General features: G+C 46.6%; 1 protein-coding gene across 2 annotated transcripts in view; it reads left to right on the top strand.

The window, feature by feature from the left end:
• Positions 1-17916, top strand: part of OPLAH (5-oxoprolinase, ATP-hydrolysing) — a 294072-nt gene that overhangs the window by 121050 nt on the left and 155106 nt on the right. For both annotated transcript variants that reach the window (XM_086966421.1, XM_086966420.1), the window contains exons 2-3: positions 862-1045; positions 2607-2798. In XM_086966421.1, the coding sequence (XP_086822547.1) occupies positions 878-1045; positions 2607-2798 (360 nt within the window). In that variant the 5' untranslated portion in view covers positions 862-877. The remainder of the gene's footprint in view (positions 1-861; positions 1046-2606; positions 2799-17916) is intronic.

The raw sequence follows: 17916 nt of genomic DNA, 5'->3' as shown, positions 1-17916 counted from the left end.
GATGGAGTGCGGGCCTGGTGTCAATCTGGTGGTTCTGGGTTCAGGAAGCAGTCCAATTTTCATTCCTCAGTCAGCAGGGAAGTCCCTCTTACCACTCCTTAATTACTCCATACCATCCTAATAAACAGCTTCGTTCTACCCATGCCTTTCTGGCTACAGTTCCCAAGATTAGGGGAGCAAGATCAGGAGGTAGGTCATTCTCCTGTAATGCGGCCAAGATGTGGAATTCAATCCCCCTTCATCTCAGATCCAACCCCAATCTGTCCTCATTCCGTAAACAGTCAAAAACCTTCCTTTTTAATAAACATGACTAACATGACTAACTCCCCCCCTGCCGACTGGTCTCATCAGGTAGCACCACTTTCTTCAGCGCTTGGACGCCGCAGGGCAGCTATTCACGCTTTACGAAACACCTTTTCATTTCATTCATTTCATTGACAATGTGTGAATGTAAAGAGTTGGGTGTATTTATTCTGTGTTATTATATGTTTTGTCATTTGTTGGTACATATCCCCTATATATTTTTTCTAAATGAAAACAAATCCTTTTCAATATTGAAAATAAAAGCAAATAATAAGCTTTCGGGTGCTTGGCTCCACTTCCTTGCATCTATCATTCATTGACATAGGAATTGCTTATCAGTATTGGCAGCTTTTTTGTTGTGTAGTGTAGATGACTCAGCCTTACTGATTAGAGTCAGGTCCTTCTTTTGTTATATAGTGTATTGATTGACTACATTCTGAGGTACAGCATATCGTTGACATGCTGGCGGGCTACCTAGCCCAGTTTGTATATCCTCTCACACTGCATGTGACATGTGCCATTTGCCTTCGCTTAGCATCTCTGCTTACTCTCCTCCAGGTTCTAGGTTCTGAAGATGGCCGATCCAGGAAAGTTCCAGTTTGCCATTGACCGTGGCGGCACCTTTACAGACGTGTTTTCAAGGTGTCCCGGGGGTAAAGTCCGAGTAATGAAGCTGTTGTCGGAGGATCCTGCCAACTACAGAGATGCCCCCACAGAGGGAATCCGGCGCATCCTGGAGGAGGTGTGTGTCTGCAAAGGGCCTACTTAATTTGAATTTTCGATTTCAGTAAATGTAGTTTTGAGTGTGCATTTCATGGTCCTGTAGCCTTGTGTGTACTTGCGCTGTGGTTTGCATATGTGTGAATGAATGAACAGGTATTCATAAAGCGCAAGGCTACTCAGCAGAGTGTCTGGCACAAACAGGTAACTCTCCCCTCTCACCCAAAACACACTTAGTTGCAGAATAGCCTTATTTTTAATTGCTTCCTGAACACAGACAATTCCACAGTAGCTCTGAGGGCCACAGGAAGTTGGTTCCGAGTTTGGGCTCTCAGAAACATGAAAGACCTGCCTCCAGTTCTGACCCGGCAGATCCTAAGTATGGTAGCCAGTTGGCTGAATGAAGACCTCAAAGTTGTAGAGGGGTTGTAATGAAGTATTCTCTTCCTGTTGTAGCGGGCACCATTGCCATTTAGGGCTTAATGTGTCGGGACCAGAGCCTTGAATTTGATCCTCTTTCTCACTGGCAACTAGTGCAGAGCCCTGAGTTGCAGGGACGTATGAGTCCTGGGGTTCAGATTAAGGACTAATCTTGCTGCTGCATTTTCAACCACCTGCAGGCAGTTCAAAAGATGCTCAGGCAAACCCAAATGTAATACACTTCATGACTTCTACCCTCCTGGTGCTGGTGTTAAGACAATACGTGTATGATTGGTGCTTGTATGTAGGTAGATCTGTACCTCCAACACACACAAAACTGTGGTTCCCCCACCCACTAACTTTCTCAGGATACAGTACACATCACTAGATTGTTGACTGTTCGTTATACCCTACTCCCGTACCCTGAATCCGCTTTTACCCGGGGCCTTCATTGGCATAAAACAGCCGCTAATTTAAGCTATAAGGGGCCTAGAGGTTGATGCCCCCTTTCAATCAGCACCTGTCGTGGAACCACTAAATACCACGGATGTCTTCTAAATTGAAGAGATAACCACGAAATGCCAGGGGTAGCCACATGTATGTCATGAACAACACATGCCAGTGATGTCCACCAACATTTAGGAATAGCAAACACAACAGGTTTGGCTATAAAACAGGGAAGGAGTATTGTATTCCAGGGTAGGGATCATATTCTATGATTGCATATCTCATGTCATTGGTAGCTATTAGATGCAAAGGATGGCTGCCAGTGTGAACTAAGGCTACCATATGTTAATGATGCACACCATACATATGTGTAGCTAGAATTGCCACATATGCACACACAAACGCACTGGACCCCAGTCCAACTGCACCAGTTGCACTAATGATAGCTATGTCCCATGGAGACCCAGAGGTGAATGAATCTGCACCTTTATACTAACACATTGAACCTTCTGAGTGCCTTACAGAGGAACCCATTAATGGGTGCTACAAACTCAGGAAGTCGGCATTCATGTTTAGGTTGCAAGGCAGCTAAGGGCAGGTTCTGTTGCTTTTTATGCATCTGCAAAATCATTTCATTCTGTGACAGTTGACCTATCTGTAAAAGGAAAGTTATTAGAGTACAGTTGATGTTTGTTAATTGAGTTGTTTCTCCCTAGGAGTGTGGAATAGCCTTCCCAAGGGACCATGCCATCGATACATCAAGAATTGACTGGATCCGAATGGGTACAACAGTGGCCACGAATGCCCTGCTGGAGCGGAAGGGGGAGCGGATTGCCTTGGTCATCACCAAAGGATTTAAAGACCTGCTGCACATCGGCAACCAGTCACGGCCAAAGATCTTTGACCTCGTAAGTGGACACTGACACAATGTCTGACTCATCCTCAATATCGCAGAGCAGCCTGCTAGAGGTTTTTGGAAGTGTCAGCGAATCATACTGCTAGCTGTTGCTCTAAAATGCTGGGGTTATGGAGTGATACACAGTAAAACATAATGGACTTTCTCAAGTGTTGTTAGGTAGCCCTTTGAAGTTTGCATTAGGTACCCTTCTAAACTCTGTAGTCTCATTTGAATTTGATTTTCTAGCTCATCTCATGTCATTGCTTCTCAGTCTCAGCTCATATCAATCACATCTCATGTAATCTCAATCTCATCTCATCAAATCTCAGTTTCATCTCCTCTAAATCTCATCTCAGTCTCAATATCATCTCAATGATCGTCACCTCTCAACCTCAATCTCATCTCATCTATTTTACCTCCATCCCATCTCATCTCATCTCAGTCTCATCTCAACCTAAATCTCAATCTCATCTCATCACTCCCATCTCAATCTTATTTCAATCTCATCACATGTCATACATCCTAATGTTGGAGCACTGCCCGTTCTTCCCAGCTAAGGTGTCTATAAACTATGGGAATTTGGGCATGAAGTCCAAAGAGACTAGGGTGACTTCCACTCCTGCCTCCCCACCAGGGCTCTTCTCTGTACCTTTGCATCCTCCAGAACTGGCTTTATGCCCAATTTGTCACCTTTCATGAGGCCCAACACCCAAGCATTGAGGGGAAAATCTCAGTGTTTGCAACCAGGGGGTGTACCATAGACCCCTACAGCATTTGCAGAGTATGGGTCCCTGTTTCCTCATAACTTTGTAAATCTGGGAGATGGACAGAGAGAGTGACATTTTAGGGGACCCTCATCAAATTTTCTGCCGTCAAATAAATAATGTGATTCTTTTTGCAAATGTCTGAAGATTCTGGCCTTACATTTTATTACTAATATTTCAGCCTGTGCCAAGAGGCCCTTCAACTGTTCCTAGGACGTAGAAAAACTGATTTACATGACATAAAAATTGTTGAATAAATTATCAGTAGGTAAGCTGAATCCTCCCTGGAGCTGCATGAGCTGACCACATACGCTTGGACGAGGAAGCAGACCAGCCAGTGGCCTCTCAACTGAAGGTGTGCACCGTAGCAAGCACCCACTAAAGGCTGAAAGTGAGCTGGGTCTTCCAGAGTAGCAGCAGGTTGAGAGGTATTTAGACCTGAGGTGGAAACCTCAACAGTATGTCCTTCCTCCTTACAAGTGCCCCTAAAAAAGCAACACAGATCTAACCAATCTCCTATGCATTTCGCCTCCTTGGACGGACTGTCAAGTGTACTCAGCCAATTCCTGAAGGGAACGTGCAACTAATGCACATTTTGATTGCCCCAGAGAGCATCTGCTCCACTCCTGGAGTGCCAGGGTGATTCTACCCATATCACCCCCTTAGGGAATCATTGGTAGCTGAGTACTTGTCTATTCTTTGCAACTAGTGCAGTTGCACTGTTGTGAAGCGAGGCCCACCTGAGGTGTACCCAAGGCTTGTGCACGGATAGTGCTCTGTATGTCTCACGTGCTCCCAAGGACTGCCCCTTGTGGCTTGTGTGGTGATCTTGCTCCTTGTTATCACTAGCTGTGTACCTTTCCTTTCAACCATGTATTCACATCTACGTGTGGATTGCTAGTTAAGCATAGGTTCTGTTGTCCTGGGGCTTCGTGGAAGTTCCAGGCGGTGTCAGTCACCTCTGGCTATAAATGGGAGCACCACGCATGGAGAACTGTATCTTCAATAAAAAAAAACGTTACTACAGATTTGTGTGCGAGGACCCTGTGATTACAACATAACATTGATAATGAGGAGCCAGCCAAGTGGCCTGTACCGCTCCATGTGTAGGTGTGGACCACGTGTGTGGACCACGGGTGCTCATCAAGATACAAATAAGTGGGGTTTTGATTTTCGGATACTAAACATCAAGCAAAGTGTCAGGGCAGGTGGACACCGAAGGGCATTCATAGCCCTGGACAAAGCGGCCGCTCAATGAAGGGTAGAGACAGCAGATGGCAGACACAGCCACTCTGAGTGTGCGTGCTGTCTTGAGCAACCAGAGAAGGACAGAAGCAGCCGCTCTGTGTGCAACTCATATTTATGCAGTGATAACCGCTCTGTGCACGACACACGTTGATAATATATATGAGTCAACAGTAAAAGCCTCTCTCAACACCGGCCCATGATCCTAAGGCGATTGAACTCTTAGGGCCGTGGTGAGTGTGAGCGTGGGTCACACGCCAAAGGCAAGGGCAGTGGCAGCTGCTCCAAGCACGCAGGAGTCCCACGTGGCCAGTTAGGGCCATGGTGAGTGCCAGCAAGGCACACGCGTTGAGTAGCGCAACTTGGCAAACTCTCAAGGAAGGAACCAACAAGAGTTCAGAGCCGAGAAGAGTTGAGCTTGTCAGTGAACTCACCGTTTTAGGCGGTATTGTTCCCCCAAATACAGCGAGCCATTCGAAGAGCATACTCCCATCGGCACTCTTCAATATGGTTTGCCAACACTCTTCAATACAGTGAGGGCTTGAGGGACGAACCATAGGCACGGTCAAACCTCGAGCTATGCCAACCTTAAGAACACAGTGCACCAAGGTAATTGTTATCAAGTCTTGATCTTCTGACTTATTCCAAGCTTCTGATTCTAGGCAAGGTTTTTAATAAATAATGGAACTTACCTCAGCCACCTTTCTTAGCTCAACCTGGAGTCCCATCTATGTAGTAGAAGGAATGGGTGGACAACTTTTATAATTATTTGAAAGCTCTTTATGGACAAGATTTCACGGCAGATCAGAAAAAAGCAATCCTATTAAGTACTCTACGGAAGGAAGGATAGCATGTTTTAAATACTTACCCTGGCGCTAAATAATGACGGACAGCCCGTAGAGGATGTGTACTGTGAGGCCAGGAAAAGATTAGAGTTGAGATTTGCAAAGGGAGCCAATGTTGTGATGAGAAGATATACATTTTATACTCCGAGGATAGGAGAATCAGTGGAAGATTTCATCACAAGACTACAAGAGCTCTCAGTCAAGTGCACATTTGGAGTGATGACAGAAAAGATGATTAGGGACCACCTTATTGTACAATGCAGGAGCAGGAAAATGCAGAAACGACTATGGGCTGCCAAGGACCCATCTCTAAAAGAAGCTACAGATATTGCTAGGATTGTGGAACAATCCAAGTGTGGTATTAAGGAAATGGAGCAAAAAGGTAACAAGGGGGGGGGAATGAGGTGTCGACGGTGGACAGAGTGGATGAGGAGGTGGCGACAACTTCCAAGTGGAGTGCCACAGGGGGAAAGAGTGCCCTGGAAATAGAAATGTTCACAGGATTTGCAGTAGGTGTGGCCAGAATGTGTAAGGAGAGTAATAAAGGCAAGGTGGAAGTGTTCATAGAAGGAACACCAACTGAAGAAAGTAATAACAGACCTGACAGAGTATTGTGTCTGGGGGTAGGGAAGGTTGAGGAGCAGAGGAAGACTGGACCCTAGGCCGAATTTACCATCAGGAAGAGAAAGGTGGAACTGATGGTGGATTCTGGTTCATTCCCAAAAGTATGTTCCTTTCAGAATGGCCTTGTGTGTGGTTGTTATCGGAGGGTATTGGGGTGAGCATATAGACATCATAGGGTATAGGTATACAGACGTAGAATTTAGGAATCGGCACTTCAAAGGCAAGGTTTATATAGCAGAGTCAGGACCACCTATGTTTGGGTGGTATCACCAATTTGATCTTCATATTAGGATAAATCTGCATGCACCTGTTCAGGTAATGCTAGTGGAGGACTTGACAGTGAGTGACATACTAGAGGCTGCAAAAGAAGTTTTCAGAGAAGAAATGGGGCAGATGGAGGGGTATGTACATGAAATAAAGCTTAAACAAAGAGCCATACTGGTGCAGCATAAGGTCAGGAGGGTCCCGATCATAGGGAGGGAGGGAGTAGGGAAAATGTTAGATAAGATGTTAAACAATGGCATTACCGAACCTGTAGAAATGTCTGCTTGGATCTCTCTGGAAGTTATCACAGAGACGGCAAATGGTAAACGGCATTTTTGTTTGGACCTTAAAAGTCTAAATCAGTATATAGTTACTGACAATTTTCTTGTGCCGAATATCACTGAGCTCATTTTATTGCTGCAAGGGAGGTAATATTTTTCTATATTGAACCTAAAGAATGCATACCATCAAATTCAGCTTCATGAGTCGTTGAAACCCTTGACAGCCTTCATAACAATGGAAGACACTCATCAGTACACAAGAATGCCGTTCAGTCTGTCCTCAGCCGCTAGCGTCTTTCAGAGAATGGAAAATATGGTGTTTAAGAATTTGACAAATATAATAGTTTTTCAAGATGACATATTGGTGAATGATGACAGTGTGAGGTTCTAGTCAGTCTCTCGGAGTCAGGTCTGACATTGTTCAAAGAGAAATGTGCATTCCTTGTAACAGAGATTGAATACTTAGGACACACCTTATCTTTGCATGGGGTTAAACCAAAGAAAGATTTACTTGCAACAATGGAATTAACACCCATGCCTCAGGACAAGGACCAATTGCGGTCATTCCTGGCATTGATTGAATATTTTTCAAAGTTTGACCAGAATTTTGCTACCAAGACCGAATGTTGATGAGGAAAGGAATCAACTACTTGTGGGGCGTAAAGCAACAAAACCTTTTTGAAAACATTAAACTAGAGATTTGCAGTGCAGGAATTCTTGTTCCCTTTGACACTAAGAAAAGGCAAATTCTCACAATGGATGCTAGTGCCACAGGTATCGGCGCTGTGATTTCCCAAAACCAAGGCTCAACGGAGAAAACTATTGCGTTTGCTTCACTTTCACTCACCACTGTTAAATGTCACTACTCTATGATTAAGAGAGAAAGATGGCAAACACAGCATGTGCAATCGAATATTTTAGAACATATGTGTGGGGACATCAGATTACTCTCCGAACTGACCTCAAGCCACTAATGAAAACGCCAACCCCGGGTGGTGCAGGTGAAAAAAAAAAATTGATACTTGTATAGCGCACTACTCACCCGCAAGGGTCTCAAGGCACTTGTACGAATACCGCTGTGGAACCCATCCTAGCTTTCCCTGTGAGGCGTCCACTCCTGGGCACCCCCAAGGTGGAGGCCAGGCATCCTTAGTGTTGTGGGGGCCGTTGTGGAGATTAAGCAAGCTATTGCCCAGAGTTGCAGAGTGGGACTCCATGATTGGAATAGGCACCGAGGCGAGAATGATCAGGTCCGTGGAATTTTCGAGCCCAAGACCCGCCGAGGCAGGGAATTGAACCCTGGTCCCGGGCTAGACCTCTGCATCAGGGTCTGCCGCTCTAAGGGTCGGCGAGGTTGACAAGGCTGGCTTCACAGTCGCAGAAGTACAATTTTACAGTTGACCACATACCGGGCTGGAGGTATGTTCAAGCCAACTGTCTGTCAAGGCTACCATTGGACTGGAAGAGTGTGGATGAGGAAGGTGTGGGCAGAAGTGGAAGGAAGGAGCGTTAGCCAGTGTGGAGGAAGTCCTTCAGTGGAACCATGGTACAGTAAGTAGCTCAGAAAGGTCTTGTGACTTTTATAATGATGAAGTTTTGAAGGCAGTACAGGGAATTATCAGAAAGAGGGAAGAGAGAAAGTTCCCTACAGATGCCCTTAGGCTCTTTAGTAAAGTGTTGGACGAGTTGTCACTGGTTGCTGATAAGATGGTCATGGGTGGGGACAAGATTGTACCACCTACTGGTGTTCCAAAGCCGTTATCTTAAATAGCTCACAAGGGGCATCTGGGGCACATGGTTACGTAGAAACGGTGAGGATAGAGTTTTGGTGGCCAAGGATGGACAATGATATAGTTGCATGGGTGGAGCGGTGTATTGAGTGCAAGGAATGCAAGAAGAGGTTGAAAGTGTGTTCACAAGCCGCACTAGACAGCATTATGGATAAGGGTCTGGTGTGGCACAATGTATGCCTTGGCTTTATTGGCCCTGTCTCTGGTGTCATTCTGGCGAAGAGATTTGCAATGGTATTGATAAACATTCACTCAAGGTGGTTGATTGTAAGGTTTCCTCTGGAAACATCTACAAAAATCACAATAAATGAACTACATGATATTTCCAGGGAAGAGGGGTTTGCTGCTGTCCTCATGACGGACAATGGAACTCAATTAACGTCTCAGGAGAGGAAAGAGTTGCTGGGTGTATGTAGAATAACGACCACAAAAAACAAATGCGCCCCTGTTGCTGGACTTTGACACCTTATTGTGTAGGAATTTCCTCATCACAAGTGTTCATCAACTGGCTGGCCACACTACTCTTCCAATTCTAGGGATTTTACAAAAGATGTGTAAAAATTGAGCGGAATGGCCTCATACACCCTCCGGGTGTCACGCTTCATAGTTGGCCATCCCACGTTCGCCAAAACATCCTCTAATGGCGGACGAGCCCCTCAAACAGGGCTGTAAATCAGTCATTGGAAGGAAACCAAGGGAAAAAAGATGGAAAGTCCTATAAAATCCCTACCACCTACCATCCAAAACTCACTAGTCTTTAATCTTTGGTGGAGAGGGATGTTTAAAAATGAAAAAAGGCGACAGTCAAAGCCCTATTATGGTGCTAGTGTTCACTAATGGTCAGGTTGACTTGTCTTAGCCCTTCGTTGGCCCCACGGGGTCCGGGGCTTTCTTCAGGACCAGGTTGGACCCTATTTGACCCTACAATACTTCCCTACATATATTACACATGTGTTCCAATTCTAGGCATATGATACCAGATTGCTACTCTGTTCAATCTGAGTCCTTCTCTTCTAGGAAGTTACTCCTAGGAGAGAGCATATAAGCATATAGAATGAAAACAAACGTGCCAGTTACGAACAATACATATAACATGTACATACACTTATACAGGGACTTAGGTTTGTAGTAGCCCGAGTCTTTACGTGAATAAAGTTTGCAAGCAAAACTACTTCAATTTGCCACTGTAGGCGCATCATATAGAAGCGTGTGAGTATTGCACACATTATTATCAGCCCCGTGCATGTGCAGGCCCAACGTCTGAATCACATTCCACTCGTTAAGGGCAAACAACACTCGTAGTTTTAGCTCAGTGAGCCACATGCAACACTCATACAGCTTAAAATATCCTTCCCCTAACTTTGGGGATCGTTCACCTCATGGAGGAGCGGAGAGGGAGTCTTATAGTCACACTCTACATTGGTGCGGGTAATAAAACAAATATGCATACGTTGAAAAATCACACATGCAGACATGGTTAAGAAATCCATAGTTAGTGGAAGGGGTGGTCACCTAGCTGTATCCGCACTCGCTGCAACGTTCGAAAGGGAGAAAACGGCGCCTGGTTGGTGATTTACCGAGCCCCAAGTCTGTACGAGATGGACCCCCAACATCTATCAAACTTTAAATGTCTTTCTGGTGATTATTTGTCATATCCAAAGTGCTGCCAGCCAATCAGATTCAGCTCTGGCAGGTTATTGGTAACAAAGGTATAGGTTATTACATCTCTTAAGCTGTTAGCACTTACATTTTGGGAGGAAGAAAGTCTGATTTGTAGGTAACTATGACATTTTTTACCAGAGGTTTTTTTGGTGGCATCACAAACCTGAGTAAGTATTTGATATCCTTTTAAAAACCAGAAGCTGTAAGGCCTGAATAGTGATCTCTGAGGTCTGTGAAAGCGCTAAACTTCCCAAAAATGTGCTGCAAAAAATATGTCCTAAATTGTTGAAAGAGGTATGCATGTGGCAGCCCAGCATAGCACTATATCATACAAGAGAGAATGTGGAAACCAGCAACACTTAATGACAAACTCCTTAGCATTGGGTCTCTTCTGACCTCATGGCGTCACTACTGGGGATGTAAGTTGAGAAAGATAATATCTAGCAAACCAGTGATAGTTTTATCGCCCTTATTTCGACATCATTTCAAATACTGTCTGATAGACAATAATAATTCACTGAGACAGTAGTATATCAAAATTATTTGATTGTTTTATTTTTCATTCTATTTATTTACTTTTTATATTTTTTTGATATTAGAAAAAAGTCTATATTTTTTGTTGCTTGGTTCATTCTACCGCATTTGCCTTCTTCATAAATTTCTTCCATCGACTGAATATATCGTATAGCTCTTTTTTTGTATCTATGTGTAAACTGTCCTGTTCTTTGTCAATATGAGTATTGTATGTCACTTAATGTCATTTTTATGAATTATATATGTCTTTTTATGAACCAAGCAACAAAAAATATAGACTTTTTTCTAATATCAAAAAAATATAAAAAGTAAATAAATAGAATGAAAAATAAAACAATCAAATAATTTTGATATACTACTGTCTCAGTCAATTATTATTGTCTATCAGACAGTATTTGAAATGATGTCGAAATAAGGGCGATAAAACTATCACTGGTTTGCTAGATATTATTTTTCTCAACTTGTGTTTATATATTCCCTACGATTAGCAAACCAACTAGTATGTAGGGGTCCCCATTCTTTCCAAACTACTACTGGGGATGTAGCCTCAATCCAGACTACGTCAGTTTGCAAGAAGAATCTCAATGCAGACTCCCTTCCCTCCATGCGCAATATGTATCTGTTGAAGGCCACTATGGCCCATATTTACAAAAAAAGTCACGGAACACAGCGCAGCAGCCGAAAAGGCTGTGCTGCGTTGTGTGACAGGGAGGGAGAAGGAGAGCTCATCTACAAAGTACTATAGGTTAACACACTTTAAAACTTTTCCTACTTGCATGCATTCTGCACAGTGCAGCACGCGTGCAAAGTCAGAAAAGAAAAGAGAAATAAAAATGTCTCCTCTTAATGCCTCCTTTTAAATGGCATTCACTTTTGGTTCTAAACACTGTCTACTATTGTTTGTAGATATGGTTTTTTGTCAAACGGCATGGGTGGTAGCAATGGAATGCCCATGTACCAACCATGTATTGGCCCTTGGAGCTACGTAACACAAAGCAATGCTTCGCACTGCTTTGTGTTACTTTTAGGGTACTTTCCAGCCCAAAACAAGTTTTGCACTGGAAACTAAACTAGGAAAATAACATTTTGTGCTGGTGAGGGTCACTTTTGTGGCGCTAACCCAGTGCAAAAGGGTTAGTCAATCTAGGTACCTTGCCTTATACTGCGCTGGCCCCTACCCTTCAGCTAGGATCCCTGTACAGTACTTCGGGCCTCGGAAGGGAAAAGAGTCCAGCTGAAGTGTTAGCTGAAGGAAGCCTCTGCGGCTTAACTTGTGACCTTAAATGACCTCCTAGGTTGTGGCAATTGCAGGGGCATTTTATGAAGTGAACCCACAACTGGGGCCAGTAGGGGGCAGTGGTGTTCCTTTATGCCTTTTGGTGTCGGCGTACTTTCCAAAAGGTGGTAAGCAAGTCACTTGTTTGCAAAGTCACGGATACAAAGTTTGGGGGCAGTTTCGGCCCCCATGCTTTCAGGAGTTTGCGCAGGGATCAAACTTATGAGTTTTGCCGTAACAACTGCTCTATGATAATTTTCTCCTGATAAATTTTGGCAGGTCAAAACAATATATCAGGGGAGAAATGTGAGAAAACCTTCGATGCACGCAGGAATTGGAGCAACAAAGACCTCCTTCCATATATAGTTTGCCCTTTTCTCCCATCTCACCCCCACCTCGCCTACAAACTTGTAATCATAGGTATCTGATGCACCCCTTAAATACCTTACACCTGGGAATTGATGTTTACTGGGTGCGGTAAGACCCCCGGGGTGTCACCACACTGACAACTCTGCCCCCATACTTACAATCTGCAGGTTTAGGATTCTGGGGGCTTGCACTTTTGGACATGTTCATTAACTCCACCACCCTGAAAAACAAATTACTCTACGCGCTATGGAATTATGGAAGTATTTTGGGAACTTCCCCCACTTAGAATACATAAGTAGCAAAAATAGTGCAAAATCAATTTTTAACGTATTTCTTTTTCAAACAAAAAATATTTGCGTTTCAAGTTGTTACATAACTGGGTAACACCGATTTCTTCCTTTGTTTAATCGAAGGAATGCATATTAAACAATTCATAACAGAAAGTACACAATAAAAAAGGAAAAACGGTATGTACAAATATACAAAATTATATAACAGACTTCAATAAAAGTGCAACATTTTATAATATATGTTATAAAGTAACAAACTTCAAGTTCTACAGAACTCAGCTGCTAGGTTACTGCTAGGACTTCCCAAACATCAGTCTGTTTCTCTTGCCATAAAAGATCTTCACTAGCTGACTGTTAACAGGATCAAATTCAAATCCCTCTGACTTACCTACAAGGCCCTGCATGATTGGGACCTGTTTTCCTGAGGAAAGCCATTTCGTCGTATGTTCCCAATAGAAATCTTAGATCAATGAGAGCCTTCTAAATAAACACCTTCAGATACAAAAAATCTAAATGGGGTAGAAGCAGTTTTCTAGCTGGAGCAACCAAACAATGAAATCGCATACACATTAGATCAGCTCCCATCCTTCTAAAGTTCAGAAAGCCCCTTAAAACCTTGCTCTTTCACCAGTAGTTTCTTCTCCTACATTTCCTCATTTCTCTGACTAGCGCCAAGACACCCTCGGGTATATGTGCGCTCTCCAACACATCATATTTCAATTATTTTATAAATCTCTGGTACAGTTATCTGTTGTAAGGAGATAGTGCACCCTATGTGTAAATAATCAGAAAAATTTCGTGCAAACTCCCAAACTTTTTTTCTAGATTTTAGCGGTGGTTTTACAACATGTTTAGTTTTCGTTCTGTTGCAGATATAATTATGAAATACAGACCGGTGGAAATCTCTGTTTTTTGCTGCAGAAACTGGTGAAACAATGGACTTGCCCGCGTTGTTACACTAGGGAAATGTTTAAATGTGATGGGCCACATTCGCTTACTTTAGCACAGTTAATATCCTCTAGTTTTTTTGTCAAGTGAATGTGAAAGTTTCTCTGCCCCCCAGATTGTGAAAGAGGGGCTTCTAAACAGACCCCACCTCCAGGCGAGCCTCTCAGGCTGTGGGTGGATGGGAAGTGTTACATTGATAATTCTGTGGTTCACACTGGACTAAGGAATGTGAAATCTCGGCTGTTGCTGCATTTTTACAAGAGCCTTTGATCCTTGGATGAAGTTTTGCAGAGGCCGCCGCACCAATCCGTAGGGGGGGGAGGCTCGAGGGCCGGCGCCATAACCCACGCGGTGCCGACAGTGGGGGCGAACTGGTTCTGGGCGCCCCGAAGCGGCCAGAAACCAGCGGAAGCGGGGTGCGCACCAGCCACCCCGACAGGAAGTGACCTCGTGACCCGGGCGCCCACAGAGGGCGACCAATGGTCAACCTTGCTACCTTTGAACCCCCCAATCAGGGGGGGTTCACCTGAGACCCTATAGGGGGCTCAGGAGGATTTAAGCACCGCCGCTCCCCAGCAGAAGCACAAACGTCTTCAAGGAGCTGGGAGAGCGGCGCGACAACGACATCGTTTGAAGATGATCGACTGCTGCAAGGGACGACTAGGGACAGCCGAAGCAGAAGGAAGGCGAACCTACCCCCCCCCCCTCCCGGTCGTCGGTATTCGCCCTGGACGGCTCCGCAGAGCAGCGCGCCGCTCCAGCCTCTCGCCCAGCTCCGGGAGACTCCAATGCTGGTGTTGGGAAGCAACAGAGACGGAGTACGAGCTCGGCGGCCTAGCCAAGCTCCACCGCAGTAAGCGTCTCGACGTTCCCCCGCTTTCCTCCCCTTCCCGCACAAAGTGCGCATTGAGCCGCTACACCTCACGGACGGGGAAGGAAAAGGAGGGAAGCTTGAAGGCGAGCCCGGAATTTCTCCCCGACCCAGCGGCACAGAAATCAGCCCGCAGAGACCAGGCCAGGGCCCAGCGACAGGATCCAGCGGCGCAGAAGGCAGCCCCGCTAAAGAAACATCTCGTAGCCGGGGCAAGCCACACCTCCCCGCCGACCACGTGGGAGAGCACGCCGCGCAGCACGGACGTGCCCGCTCGGCCTCCCCCCTTGAAACCTCACGCATCAGGCGGAGCGGACCGGAAAGAAGGGCACAGCGTGCTCAGAGCCCGCTGAAGGCACACGCATCACGCGGTGCTATCGCAAACGGCCTGACGCAAACGCAGGGGGAGGAGGGCAACATGGCGGAGGATCAGCCAGAGGAAATGGCGGAGGTGTTGAAGAGGATCCGCGAAATATCGGCAGTACACGGCGACGACTGGCTCCAACCTCATTTGGCCAAAGGGAAGGAGAATAGACCGGAGGGCCAGGCAGAGGAGGAAGCGGGCCCTTCAGCACCCAAGAAGCCCAAGACCACACCACGGAAGAAGTCTTCCAAGAGAAACCCCCCGAAAAAGGTGCGCCAGAAGCCCCCACCACCGAGGCGAGACGACGCCAAGCAGGGCAAGATGACCGGCAGAGCAGTTAATGGTGAGCATATTAGTACCATTGTAAAAGAAGGCTTGAAATCGCTGGCGCCAGCCTTGCTTAATGGCACAGGGCAGGGGGCTGCAGGGCCTAGGGAACAGCGCGCGGAGGAAGCAGGGGGTTTGACATGGCATATGGTTGATCCGGGGTGGGCATTGCAGACAAGGGTCCAGGAGCAGGTGGGCCTGTCTGCGCAAGGTGAACAGGTTTCCCCGCTACCCGGTTGGGGGTACACTACTGCGTCCGGGAGCCCAGGGTTGGGCGGGCTAGGCACTGACCTCTATGCTAGGCCATCTCCCGGTCCGGCCTCCTTGACGACGAAAGCCACTGGGCTCGCGTGCCTTATTCCTATTGCAGTGAAGGAGAGGATATGGCGCAAGGAGTTCATAGATATATTCTCACTGTTGGAAATACAGCTAGAGGGCCTCGACCTGACCACATGCGACAGGAAGGAGGATGACAAAAGAGAAAGGCGCGGGGCCAGAAAGGAGCGGAATTTCGAGAATTGGCTAGACGCATTCAGAATTATGGCATGTATCATAGTGGAGAGGTTCCCCCATTGCGCAGCTGACCTATGGTTATACGAGGCCAACATACACTTAGCACAGAGGCAATTCCCGGGGGACGCCTGGTTAGAATACGATAAAGGGTTTAGATTAAAGATGCAGAGGCACCCAGAGATGGAGTGGAATGAGGAAGACGTATCAGGTTTCATTCATAAGATGCTCGCGGCCAAAGAAGTGAGAGCCTGGACAGGCAAATATGACCAGTCCTTTCGGAGCTCCTCCCATAAGGGGAAGAACAAATCTTACCAGAAGCATTCCTCGGGGAGATCCAACTCCCCCCCCCACAACCAAGGCAATATGCTGGAGATATGATGCGGGGGACTGTTCATGGGGCTCCTCGTGCAAATTCCAACACGCATGCTCAAGCTGCGGGGGTAGGCACGCCGCGGTGGCATGCAAAAGCTCCAAGCGCGAATCAAAAGGTGACAAGAAAGAGAAACACAAGAAGCACTAGCCCAGAGGCTAGTGGGGGCGGGGCTCTAGTAGACATTCAACATTGCCAGCTGGCTAGGTCCCCCATTAATACGCAACAGCTGCGCAGATTAGCAAACAAATACCCAAACAAAGCGGACGCCAGAGTACTAGTGGAAGGTTTTGAGGAAGGATTCATTATCCCATTCCATGGCCCGTTACCACTGGAGGGAGCGAATAACTTGCAATCAGCGAGGCAATACCCCAGAGTGGTAGGCGCAAAAATAGAGAAGGAGAAGAGCTTGGGTAGAATCGAGGGCCCCCTTCCTAAGGAACTACACGCAGGTATAGTCGTCTCGCCACTGGGAGTGGTTCCCAAGAAAGAGAAGGGTCAATTTAGACTAATACACCACTTGTCATATCCCGAAGGGGCGTCCGTAAACGATGGAATTGACCCAGAAGCATGCTCGGTTGGTTATGCGTCAATGGATGATGCGATCGCACTAGTCAAAGCGTCAGGAAAGGGTTCCCTCATGGCCAAGGCGGACATTGAATCTGCCTTTCGCCTATTGCCGGTTCACCTGGCCAGCTTCCACCTACTGGGTTTCCAATGGGAGGGAGACATGTATGTCGACAAGGCCATGCCCATGGGCTGTGCCATATCCTGCGCCTATTTTAAACAATTCGCCACCTTCTTGGAGTGGGCCCTCCATGACATGCACCAAGGAGGCGGAAAGCTGCACTACCTGGATGATTTCCTGTTCACAGGCCCAGCAGGATCCACGATGTGTGCTAGTACACTGGCAGCATTTGAAGCCCTGACAGAGGCACTTGGGGTCCCCCTAGCAAAAGAGAAAACGACAGGCCCAACCACAAGACTTACGTTCCTGGGCATAGAGCTGGACTCCATGGCAGGGACCGCCAGGCTGCCCCCAGACAAAGTGCAGGAATTCAGGGAAGAAATTGCCAAACTACGGGGCCGGAGCAAGGCCACCCTCAGGGATATCCAAGGGGTGATAGGTAGACTGAATTTTGCGGCTAGGGTCATCCCGCCCGCAAGGGTTTTTTCCAGGCGCCTAACCGCGCTGACAGCTGGCGTTACCCACAAACACCATCACATCCGGCTGAGTGCGGGTGTAAGGCAGGATCTGCAAGTGTGGGACGACTTCCTGCGGGAGTTCAATGGTGTTCTGATCTGGAGAAAAGGTTGGGTGTCCGCTGAGCAGCTATCCCTCTACACGGACGCGGCTGGGAGCCTGGGTTTTGGGGCGGTCCTGGGAAACAGATGGTGTGCCAGCCAGTGGCCAGACAGGTGGCATGCGCAGGGGCTCACAAAAAACATCACTTTCCTTGAGCTATTCCCAATAATAGTGGCTCTGACCGTCTGGAAAGAGGAGATAAGAAACCTGAAACTCACCTTATGGTCTGATAACAAGGGGGTAGTGCAGGCCATTAACAGAGGCGCAGCAAGATGCCCTGACTTGTTGAGGCTAATGCGGCAGTTGGTTAAATTGCAGCTGGAGGGGAACCTGGAGCTGAAGGCTCGACACGTGCCAGGGACAGAGAACACAGTGGCAGACGCACTATCCCGGTCCCAAATGAAGCGGTTCAGACAACTGGTACCCGGGGCGGACAAGGAGATGACCCCCTTTCCACCATACCTGTGGGACCTGGGGGGGTTGAC

This window comes from Lissotriton vulgaris, chromosome 4_1 (assembly GCF_964263255.1).
Source record: "Lissotriton vulgaris chromosome 4_1, aLisVul1.2, whole genome shotgun sequence".
NCBI classification, from domain to species: domain Eukaryota; kingdom Metazoa; phylum Chordata; class Amphibia; order Caudata; family Salamandridae; genus Lissotriton; species Lissotriton vulgaris.
Note: the sequence above shows the minus strand (reverse complement) of the source record. Positions and strands in the feature narration are given on the sequence as shown.